The 12434-nt window shown below is 41.8% G+C and overlaps 1 protein-coding gene across 2 annotated transcripts; it reads left to right on the top strand.

Annotated features, from left to right (window-relative positions):
* Positions 1 to 5084: 5084 nt before the first annotated feature.
* Positions 5085 to 10625, top strand: matn1 (matrilin 1). 2 transcript variants are annotated; one of them, XM_079655868.1, is made up of 10 exons: positions 5085 to 5587; positions 6863 to 7047; positions 7145 to 7309; positions 7419 to 7641; positions 8497 to 8619; positions 8732 to 8904; positions 8996 to 9227; positions 9532 to 9684; positions 9793 to 9873; positions 9982 to 10625. In XM_079655868.1, the coding sequence occupies exons 1-10, from the start codon at positions 5500 to 5502 to the stop codon at positions 10029 to 10031; spliced, it is 1473 nt and encodes a 490-aa protein (XP_079511994.1). In that variant the 5' UTR covers positions 5085 to 5499; the 3' UTR covers positions 10032 to 10625. The 2 variants fall into 2 exon arrangements, with proteins under 2 accessions (XP_079511994.1, XP_079511995.1); XM_079655869.1 differs by lacking the exon at positions 8497 to 8619.
* Positions 10626 to 12434: the final 1809 nt, after the last annotated feature.

Raw genomic sequence — 12434 nt, 5'->3', positions numbered from 1 at the left:
CATTTTGACTTAGTGTTTCAAACACACAAATAGGCCTTAATGCCTGTTTAAAAAATGATAGACAAAGGTTAAAGAGTGGACTGTGTAAACATTTTAATAGAAACTCGCAAACACCTTTTTGTTGTTGTTATCTTCCTATTTCAATTTGAAAACATTGTCACATTTGTCAATAACTACAACTTACTCTATCTTCATTCGAAAAAGTTATAATTGTTGACAAATATTGTAGATTACTAAGCATGTTAAAATGTTGCTATGACCACATACAAGTACATTGAAGTGTGTAATGAACAATATGTAAAAAATGTAAATAGGAGATTTAAAGTAGGAGATTTACCTACAAATGTAATGACTATTTTTCAGTGTGGATAATTTACAACAATATACAGATAAATCTCTCAGGAACACTCAGGTTATGACCCACTGAAACATGGTGGTGGTGATGGATTAGGGAAACGTTTAGGATCATTACTGCACAGACTGATAATAGATAGATACTTCAGTGATCCCCAGGGAAATTCATGTAGAAACTATAATAACCTCCAATGTCATATAATGATTTTCCAGCTATGTTTGCAGAACCATAGGTTAAATTCTGTCCTGATAACAGGCCTCAGTGAGTCATCCTAATGGCCTCAGGTCGTGATGTAAATGGCCTCAGGTCTGTCTTTAGGCCACAAGAGGACACTGTTCCTTCATGTGAGACGACCACATGCTGGGTTTATCTGACCCCTCTGTCGTGGGATGTGAGATGGTCGATAATCCCATGGAGGGGAAACGAGACAGAGCTGTTTCCAGGGTAGAGGTATCCTAGACAATCACTTATACTGCTCAAATCCTTAATCCATGTTGCCATCTGCTGTTTTCACACACCAACTGCACTCTCTGTTTATCCTTAGTATGCAAGCCAGGTGAAGGGCTTGCGGAAACCAAATCTCTATATGAAACTCTACCTCCGAAAGACCTAAAGGCATTTTTTGAGACTGGATAAAAGACATCTGGGAACAATTGTATCGTTTTTTTGCTCTAAGTATTGAAAGTAAAGCAACAAAAGTTTCTTGTTTTAACTGTAGTTAATATTCCTGGTCCGTAGTCGTGCTGCATGTAAAGTAAAGTTTGAAGTGAAGCTTGGATGATGATGTGGGAGTAAGAGAAGGAACTGTTTGATGAGAGCGAGGAGGAGGTGGCAGGGACCAGGGGAGCAGATAAAGGAGGGGGGAGACGGAGGAGTGAGGCAGTGTGTTGGTCGGGAAACAAGGGAGGAGAGCAGAGATGAGCTGTTGCTATGGGAGGAGAAGAGGATGATGGGTGGGCTCTGCCAGCAGGCGTGGGCGGGAGAAGAAGATGGGGATGAGGGAGAAGTGTGTTTGGAGCACAGGGGGTTCTGGGATGAACAGAACTCTTGGTTATGTAACTGCAGTGTTTGGGTTTTTAATGAACCTTCCTGCTCACTGGCTACTGAGCTGTTACTGTTGGCAGGAGCAGCGCAGCATAAACACACACACATACAAACTTCATTTCTCAAAGTCTCCTGCCTAAAGAGACACACACAACACATTCATTTCAGGAATGAAAACCCTGTGAGTGAGAGATTTATCCAAACTCAGTGAAGCGGAGTCTCTACTCTGGACTTTGGTTTTAATTTGTGTAAAGGTCTGTATGTGTGTCTCGTGTCACTTCGCACAGTTTCAGCTTTCTTCCCATTCACATGTCAGGGAGCTTGCATGTGTTACTGAGGAGGGTTTCATGTAGGTTTAACTTTGTAATAAATTTTTCCACAACTTCCCTGGTGTGAACAGAGAGTGCTCAGAGCACAACTGGAGGGCACGTGTGTGTGTGTAAGCATATATACATGTGTGTATGTGTATATGTGAACACAGGTATGGGATGCTTCAGTTCAGCCGAATCCGCCATGTCAATATTTACTCAGTATTCTGAGATTTGAAGAAAGGGAACTTGTTTCAATATTTATGGATGTGGTCTAACAAGAAATCCTCGCACTCTTTCCAAACCTTCTCACTCCACACACACACACACACACGTGCACACACACACGCACGCAAGCACACACAAGTACACACACACACACACACACACACACACACACACACACACACACACACACACACACACACACACACACACACACACACACACACACACACACACACACACACACACACACACACACACACCCACCCTAAAAGGGTAAAATGCAGCCAATAGTGGAGTTTATTGATATAACTGATTGAAAGTAATGGGCTAATGTTGGTTGTGAAACAAAGCTGAAACGTGGCTTGGAGATCCTCCAGTGCTTTGCTGCTCTGGTCCAGGGTGTTGATTTTGAGTTTGTTTTGACAAAGATACAACAAATAGACTTGTGTTGGGTTCGGAGGAACAGATGACACAAGGGAGAACCGCTGGGGAAAACAACTTACTGGATAAAATGAATAGCTTAGTCTGTTCAAACGCTGTGTAAACAAGAAGACAAACAGTGGCAGGCCCATATTTGACTGAGATATAATATCTCACTTCACCATGTTGATAGTAAATATATTTGAGGAGAGCTCTGTACTTGTATAAAAATGCTAATGACATGCAGTGTGGCAGGGATGAAGAAAAGTGTTTTAGACTTGTTTTCATTTACTCAAAGGCTCTGGCAGGACTATTGTGATGAATATCCTCTAAATGTAGCCCGCTGCAGTGGTCTGGCTGTTGGCAGAGAATAAGGAATTGCAGGAACATTCACTTTTTTAGTAAAAAAGCAAATATGCTCTGTCTTTATATTAGATTTCTGTTTTGCTACTGGGGAAGGAAATGGTGAAGGACAAATTGGGAAAGGGGAAAATAACTTTTGGGCTGATAGTAAATGTGCTCAACTCATTTGTGTAGGTTATCCAATTTGAATTGTGCTAAGATAGAAAATCCTTTTGATTTGACTTTTTTTATTAATGATTAATATGACCATCCTTTCCTCGAATCATTGATTGATTAATCGATTACTCAATCCATCGTTCTATAAAACGTCAGAAATGTCTTTGAAATTAAGTTTTTTAACAGAATTCAAACCCAAAGGCATATATATATATATATAGAATATATATATCTATAGTTGTATCTATAGACGACTGAATATACCAGTAAAACACACTTGAGAAACGGCAACCAGCACATTTTGGGTTTGGCTAAAGAAAATACTTCTAGACTATTTATCAACATTGATGATGATTCATTTTCTGATTATTGATCATTTCAGAACATTTAGTTATAATAATGCCAACATTCAGTAATCCAAGCAAATCTTATGTTTTACAATAACGCTAATTATTTTTGGGGGTTTTGACTGTTGGTCGAACGAAACAAGATATTTTAAGTATTTTTACAAACTGAACAATTAATTAGAATATTAAAAATAAAATATAACCAAAAAGTGTTATTGGAACTGAATATCTAGTATTGTTATAGTGTCTGTCACACACAGTTGTTATTTTTATCAGTTTAAACCGATTTGAGGCTTTTATTCTCCACAGTTCACCTCTATTACCAAGCAACTCTAAACATGTGTAAACCATAGATGAGAAATTAGTTTCTTGGTTCTGGGAAATGGTTCACAAATACTGATGGATGCAGGTAAACCTCATCCAGCTCACTAATGTCCAGCCTGCCAAGCAGACTGAGGTAACATAACCGGTACGTGTGTGTGTGTGTGTGTGTGTGTGCGTGTGTGTGCGTGTGTGTGTGTGTGTGTGTGTGTGTGTGTGTGTGTGTGTGTGTGTGTGTGTGTGTGTGACTGTACTAATTATGTTTGTGTGTTCACCAATATGTTTATGATTGTGACTGTGTCTTCTCTTATAAGCCCTTAGGACACGCTGTCCAGGAATAACATCTCAAATCTTTCATCTCGGGCCAATCGCCAATTAAATACACACACACACACACACACACACACACACACACACACACACACACACACACACACACACACACACACACACACACACACACACACACACACACACACACACACACACACACACACACACACACACACACACACACACACACACACACACACACACACACACACACACACACACACACACTGTTGATTTTACAGCTTGTTCAGTAGGAAATCAGTCTGGCCAGTTACTGTACAGCCTGAGCCCTAATTCCTCTTCCCCTCCCAGACTTACCCCCTGAATTGCGGCTTGTTCAGGTCGTGTGTGTGGGTGGAGGTGTGTGTGTGTGTGGAGGAGGAGGAGGAAGGGGTGGTGCGGAGGAATGCAGGGTTGGGTCGGGTGGAGCGGGATGTCGGAGGGAAAAGAGGGGTCTCTGTTTAGTGTGTAGAGAGATTAAAGATGTGTATGTGAGTATTGATGAAAGTGTGTTTACTCCGCTGAGGCCGGCCGCCTACCTGACAGTGGAGAGGAGAGTAATGGGGAAATAGAAGCGAGGAAGAGTCGGGGGACAGATTCTTTTTAATGGTTGCAATAAGGAAATCTGAACCTTCTATCCTTCTCTGCTCTGTAGTCAAAGTTTAAAAAAATCACAAATATAGAAAGGGTGGGAGAAACAAGTAGAAAAGTAGAAACAAGTGATAGAAAAACACAAAACTGTACATTTGATTCAGAAGCTGAACTTAAGAATCCAATAATTGACTTGTATACTTCAACTTATACAGAAATGCATGCTTATGCAAAAATGCACGCACACCTCCCAACATGCACAGCAGCGGGAACACTGAGGCCTGTGTACGGTGGCTCTCCTTCACTTCCGCACCATAAATGTGTGTTTGCTATAAGAGGGAACACGGGGAGAAAAGAGGAATTCATGTGGCTGTTTATTTGAGCTTTTGGCCAAATCCAACCTGGGGCGGTTGCGTTGGCGTGCACCAAACCCCAGGCGCTCCTGTACCCCCCGCCACACACACATACTGTACACGCTCAGGTACTAAAGCACACACACAACACACATTTTACTACTCACTGACACACACACATACCTGTCCATCCTAGCCATATCAAGGTGTGTTTGTCTTTCCTTGCCCACCATTTTAGGTCCTCCCAGAGCAGGTATTTCCCTCTCCCACACACACCCACACCCACACACACACACACACACACACACACACACACACACACACACACACACACACACACACACACACACACACACACACACACACACACACACACACACACACACACACACACACACACACACACACACACACACACACACACACACACACACACACACACACACACACATTTACACACATATACAGCAGCTATAGAGGTAGGGGGGTGTCTGTGTGCTGAGTGTGTGAAGCACTTGCATTGATAACCTGCAGCTCAGAGTCACTCAGACTCACTTTGTGGCCGTCCCTCTCGCCTGGAACTCCTTTCGTCTTGCTCTGTCTCCTTTCTGGCTCTCCACTCTAGGACTGTCTGCGGACACGCTCAGACCCCCGCGTTTAATCGTCACCCCTCTGTCGCCATGACGCCTACCCCGCTGTTTTTCCTGCTGCTGCTCGGCCTCATGGGGGCTCGGGCCACCGTAGACCTCCGCACGGCCGCCGCAATGGGTAAGAAAGATGACCTTTAACCCTTAAAGTTGATTCTGACTCCAGCTGAAGACTCTCTGATGGTTTGATAACTGACATTAACACATCAGTAGTTATTTTAGCAAAAAACTAATCTGAGGACAGTAAACCTGAAAATAGACACAACATGATTAAGCTAAGTATACTTATATTTCTAGTGATGTAACAGCGTTTCTGACGAATATCCCTCTGGTCTGATTCAAGTCTTTTCCAAATAAGTGGGTATGATGTGTTTGAGCTAGTTGTTGTAGATTTGCAAAAGTTCCTAAGTAAGTAAACAGAATTAATGGAGAAGAATTAAAAAAGTTATATTGACTTTGAAATTAGTCTGGATAATTAAAAAATAATGTTCTCCAACAATTAATTGATTTCTGTATTTTAAGTCTCTTTGGGTATTTATGATTTGAAATTATTAAAGAGGGCAGTGTTTTTGGTATCGTTGGATGGTATACGTGCACAGTTTGAATGAATTGGCAGTTGGAGCACTGTGTGTGTGTGTGTGTGTGTGTGTGTGTGTGTGTGTGTTTGTGTGTGGGGGGGGCTGTGATGTAGAAATTTGTAGGAGGAAAAACCGAAGGGAGGGAGAGAGGTGAAGGGTGAGAAGGGAGATCAGTGATGTTAAACAGACACTGGAAGTTTTAATGATTCATTTAACAGGGCCTCAAATGCTTGGACTGTCTTAAAATCACATCCTCTCCGAGTCAAAGTGTTTTATTACCAGAGTGTCTTTGACACACATCAGATTGCTCCATCGGATGTTTGTAGCTGAACAGTCATGCGTTTTTTACATATAGTTTAAAAGTCTCTTTCTTAAGATAAACTTTTCCTTAGATTTTCTTTCTAAGCTTTCGGGGTAAATGTTATTGTATTTTGTTCCGTTTTCTTAAGATGTATTGATATTATTGTAATTCTTAATATACACAGTATAAATCAGGCGACTTCTAATGTGTCTTTCTTTGGCCTGCATCCTTGTTTAATGCCAAGCATTTCTCCATCTCTCCCTCCACCCTCGCCTCTCTCCACCCCTGCTGCCTCCTTGCATTGTGTTTTTCGGACTCCTCCCGCTTTCTCACCAGCCCCCATAAGTCCCCCCTCCCTTCTCCCCTCAATACATCCGTTCTTTCCATGATCCTCCCACTCTCCCCCCTTTTTCCCCTTCTTCATTAACTTGTTTTTTTGATAATTTTGTGGACTTATAGTTGAAAAATGAGAAAATGTGCATATTAATCTCCCTTCTGTCCTCCTTTTCTCATGTAGCGGCAGGTTTGTGCAAAACTCGGCCCACAGACATTGTGTTCATCGTCGACAGCAGTCGGAGCGTTCGCCCTTCAGAGTTTGAGCAGGTCAAGGTCTTCCTGGCTAAGGTCATCGAGGGTCTTGATGTTGGACCCAACGCCACCCGTGTGGGAGTTGTCAACTACGCCAGCCGCGTCAAGAGCGAGGTTTGGGTTTCTGCTAGCCTTCACTATCACCCAGCAACGTTTATATATATTTGTCATGTGATTTTAGAACACTGACTTTCCTATTATGCAACTGCAGGTGTCTCTGAAGACGCATCGCACCAAAGCCGGTCTGATTAAAGCTGTGACGAAGATCGAGCCCCTTTCCACCGGAACAATGACCGGTCTGGCCATCCAGTTTGCCCTGAACGTAGCCTTCAGCGAGAGCGAGGGCGCTCGCGTCAAATCTCCCGATATCAGCAAGGTCATACACACATTTACATGCATTCACACAAGCAATTCAACATATTCCATCATTATTATTACCTCTTTAAATACATTTTGTATATAATTGCGCTACTTTACCTTCCCAGGTGGCCATTATCGTGACAGACGGGCGCCCCCAGGACAACGTGAAGGAAGTGGCTCTGCGTGCACGGGATGCCGGTATTGAGATCTTCGCCATTGGTGTGGGACGTGTGGACATGAACACCCTGAAGCAGATGGCCAGTGACCCTCTGGACGACCACGTGGACTACGTCGAGAGCTACAGCGTCATCGAGAAGCTCACCAAGAAGTTCCAGGAAGCCTTCTGTGGTAAGATGAGATGGAGGGAAGAGGAAGATGGAAAGATAAGAGTTTCATTGTATAAAATTAGAGGAATGTAGAAAATTGGTGCTGATTCATGGAAATAGACAAAGATGGTTAAAAATAATGACAGGGTGAGTCATCATCATTATCCTTCATCACATTGGAAAGAGCTGCCCCCCTATTCTAAGGGTAAGGTGTCAGGACTGTCATCTTTCATTCCTTTATGTTGTTCCCTCACTTTTGTCCTCAAAAAGACTACAGTAGACTCACTCAAGCGTACAAACTGATTGAATACTCCCATTGCAGGAGGGCACTAGGGAAGGAACAACCTAAAGGAACGAAATCAGTCAAATCTCACATAGCCGAGAGGCAACGCTGATCTCTCTTTAATTACCGATACATTAGTGACAGTCATTAAACCTCTTATTAGTAATGCCCTTTGGCGGTCTGCTGCAGTTTTTGCTGCTGCCTGCCAGCCAATCACGCTGCAGATGTTTCATCTAAGGGCGGAATTGCATGATCACAGTGTTGGATTGTTATTGGACGAGCCTGCACCATAATAGAGAAACAGATCTTGATTAATTGAGGCTACTCCAATCTATTCCACCTGTTAGTTTTAAGGGTCCACTGGATACACGTGTCATTCACGCTCATTCAAAATTGTTGGCTGCAAGTGACAGTGGATCATTAAAACCCAATGCTAGATATTCCCGTTTTCAAACTGACATAGTTTCATTCTCTCCTCCTAACTCCAACAACACCCCCACCAACCCCCTCCCTTTGTGTGTGTGTGTGTGTGCGCGTGCGCCTGGACATATAACCTCCTGGGTGTATGTGTGTTCTGCACGCACACACACACAGTGTCGGACCTTTGTGCCACCGGGGATCATGACTGTGAGCAGGTATGCATCAGCTCCCCCGGATCATTCAAGTGTGCCTGCAAAGCTGGCTTTACCCTCATGGACAATGGTCGCAGCTGCAGTGGTGAGTGGTTGTGTGTGAGTGAGTGTGTGAGTGTGTGTGAGAAGGTTTTTATCCAATGGCGGTCCCTGTGCTCCCAGAGTAACATGCCCTGTTGTGTGTCCGTCATCACCAGCTTGCAGCAATGCAGCGACAGACGTAGTGTTCCTGATCGACGGCTCTAAGAGCGTGCGTCCTGAGAACTTCGAGCTGGTCAAGAAGTGGATCAACCAGATTGTCGACAAACTGGATGTTTCTGAGGCCAAGGCTCACGTTGGACTGGTTCAGTACTCCAGCTCCGTCAGACAGGCACGTGTCTGCATTTGCTATTTTCACCTCACCTCAAAATCTGCCTCCTTCTTTTCTGTGTCAACGTCATGTTTTCTCTTTCCTCCCGCAGGAGTTCCCTCTGGGTCGCTTCAACAACAAGAAAGACCTGAAGGACGCTGTGAAGAAGATGGCCTACATGGAGAGGGGAACCATGACAGGCCAGGCCCTCCGTTATCTGACAGAGAACAGCTTCAGCGCCGGAGGGGGCGCCCGGCCCGGAGTCGCCAAGGTGGGCATCGTCTTCACTGACGGACGCAGCCAGGACTATATTGGAGATGCCGCCAAGAAGGCCAAGGATCAGGGTGAGGAGGAGAGGATGGTTTAATGCCCAATGCATGATTGTAATACAAGACGTTCCAATCTGATGCCTACTTTTATCAAATGAGTTTTCAGCAACTTAAATATGGAGATTTCCTGCAATTCCATTTATAATATATATTAAAATTTAATAAATAATTGGGTTTTAGACTTACAAACAAAATTGGAATGGACATTTTCTCACTATTAATCAATGAATCTAGAACATAGTCCTCAGTTAATAATATAAATAACTTTTAGATGCAGCTCTAGTCAGGTGAGGAAAACCTATATGTGGTTATGTTTCAGGTTACAAGATGTACGCTGTTGGAGTGGGCAACGCAGTGGAGGATGAGCTGAAAGAGATTGCCTCTGAGCCGACTGGAGAGCACTACTTCTACACTGCCGACTTCAAGGCCATGACCCAGATCGCCAAGAAGCTGCAGATTAACATCTGTCAAGGTCACATATTATGATTAGATACAAAAATAAACATACTTGTGTTATTACAGCTAATTTCACTATAAGTACTGCGACATTAGCTCATAACTTTTGCTTTCTTTCCTACAGAGGAGGACCCTTGTGAATGCGACTCCCTTGTAAAGTTCCAAAAGAAAGTAGAAGACGCCCTGCAGGCACTAACAAAAAAATATATCCTTTACAACAGCTGAAATGGTGTAAGAATAGTTTGGCATTTCAATGTATCATATTTTTCTGTCTGTTTTTTCTTCATTGTTGGCGTCCTTGACAAATTATTACTAGACAGCATGTCAAAGAGGATTGCCTTGCTGGAGAACAAAATCGTCTGAGGACCCACATCCCACTTTGCACACTCTGCACACACACCCACATACACACAAACACACAAACAAACACACCATTTTTACTTCCTGTAAAATACTGAAGAAGATCCCATGTGTGTGAACCCTGACCTCTGCTTGTATCCGAGCTCTCCCACACCATCTCTGCGCCCTCCTCTCTCGATCTTACCTCTTCCACCTTTGGGTCTCCTGGGAAACAAAGCGCCGGTTGCCATGGAGACCACGCCTTTTTGTGTGTTCAGAAGGCCATCGTCCATAGCCAGCCTGTGTGTTTGTTAATAAAAGACTTCCCTCATAGGGAAACGGTGACGGTACACTGAAAGGTTTTCTTTGTGGCTGCCAATAATGAATTTCCCCAAAACCCAAAGTCTGTGTCTCATCCTCTGCACTCGTTTGTCTCTTTCCCTGTCTCTCCTCTCAAATCTGAAGGCTTCCACTTTCTTCTCCCCCTCATCTACTATTATATATGGTGTACATATATACATATAAACAGGTAAATTAATATAAGATATATGTCTGAAAATAAGGGTACACCATTGATGTTTTTTTTATTTTCCTAAATAAAGGTGATTCAGGAAGTAATATGATAAATTGTGAAAATATTGTATGCACACATGGACAAAAAGCAATTCCTACTTTTACACTGTTTTATTTTATTTATGAATATGTGCACACAGAAAAGTTATATGGTCCAACATATGGGCTCTGAGGACCACAAGGGCCTGACAGGTGTTCACAGTAAATGGTAAACTATTTGTATTTATTGTCAACAGCAACCTTTACACTTACAACAACTAAATTGTTGTTCTGCCTAAATTCTACATTGAAGTATTATAATTATCCTGCATTTATCAGGACCAAATCAAAGTAGGATCCATACTCTACTTTGGATTTGTCGGGTTTGTGGTCAACAAAAGGTTTCCTCCTGCTTTGAAGCTTTGGAACTAAGGAAGTGCTTCAATAAAAGTAATTCATTGTTTTGCTGACACAAAAATAATTCAGATAGCCCTTGCTGAATACAAATGTTCTGCATTCTGCTGTATAGAAGAGAGAGCAAGTTTAAGACATGTCTCTGGTATTATGCCCAATTTTAATGCAGTAGGGTTTGGAAATGTTTTCAACTAAATAATTGGTTTGAATAAAAGATGAATGGGCAATAGGGGAGAGTGGGGTAAGTTGAGCCATTTTTTTGTTATGCTGTCCTCTAAGCAAGGAGAAAAGACACATAGTAAAAATGAAAACACACACCTATAATTCAGGATGTCTCCTATCAATGGCAATGATAATAATTAATATTTGATCAAGGGCAGTGAAAATATTACTTCTTAAAAAAAAAAAAGTCTTGTGGCTCAACTTGCCCCAGTGTAGGGGTAAGTTGATCCAGGTCAGGGGGTAAATTGAACCACGGTTCAAACCTGGGCATACCTGTTCAAACCTTGGCATACCTACAACAAATCTTAAAGGTAACTATAAACAATAAATAACAAACCAAATACAAGCTTAATTTTTCAAATATTTTTTATATAAATTTCGATTGAATTGATTGATTTTTTTTAAACATGTTAAAAGTAAAAGTAATCATACAAATGGTGATACAATTTCATACATCTTACCAATCAAACACAAGGTAAATTCAACTTTAAATGTAGCCTACAATGAGCTCTTATTATCAACTTGGCCTACTTTCATTAATTTCTCCATTGAAAAACTGGCTCAACTTACCCCAAGGCCCATGGTTCACTTTACCCCACAGCCACCATTTTAGAAAAAATAGCCTAGCATTAAAATTCAGAGTCATCTTTAGCTTAATGATTCACATGGTTTAATACGCTGCCAACACATCAACATATAATATATGTGTTTGAACCCTATGGTTTAAACCTGGATACTTTTTTTTTGACATGACAGCCGTTATAGCTGACGATCTAGAAAATGTACTTTGACAAGTAAAAAACGTTTTTTTGTAAAAATGTTTACTTACCAGACCACAATGAATATTTCTCTTTCACAGGCAATGAGAAATGGGTGGAGCTAGCATAATTTCTGGTCACTTGATTACAACTATAAGGTGTTGCCTGGTTACAGGGGGTTGGTTCAATTTACCCACTGGGCTCAACTTACCCCCTTCTCCCCTACTAAAGTTGCCATTTTGTAAACTATGATTATGCATAAAACATTACATTATGATATAATTTACCAAGTTCCATTCGTTTTAGCATTACCATTTGGCTTTTAAATGCAGAAGCCTTTAATAGTTTGCATAAAGCTAAATAAAACTAGTAAATCAACCAATGAAGTGTATGCCATACTGACCTCACACCAAATTAAAGTAAGTTAAATGATTCAGAAACAAATACTCTATTTTCGAAGTCCTGAAGTTCATTGGTGAAA

This window comes from Notothenia rossii (assembly GCF_949606895.1).
Source record: "Notothenia rossii genome assembly, chromosome: 10".
NCBI classification, from domain to species: Eukaryota; Metazoa; Chordata; class Actinopteri; order Perciformes; family Nototheniidae; genus Notothenia; species Notothenia rossii.
Note: the sequence above shows the minus strand (reverse complement) of the source record. Positions and strands in the feature narration are given on the sequence as shown.

Coding starts and splice junctions, on each gene's coding strand:
- matn1 (XM_079655868.1), top strand. CDS start 5,500: ATGACGCCTACCCCGCTGTTTTTCCTGCTGCTGCTCGGCCTCATGGGG. Junction 7,642..8,496: donor GTTCCAGGAAGCCTTCTGTG/GTAAGATGAGAT, acceptor ACACACACACAG/TGTCGGACCTTTGTGCCACC. Junction 9,685..9,792: donor GCAGATTAACATCTGTCAAG/GTCACATATTAT, acceptor TCTTTCCTACAG/AGGAGGACCCTTGTGAATGC.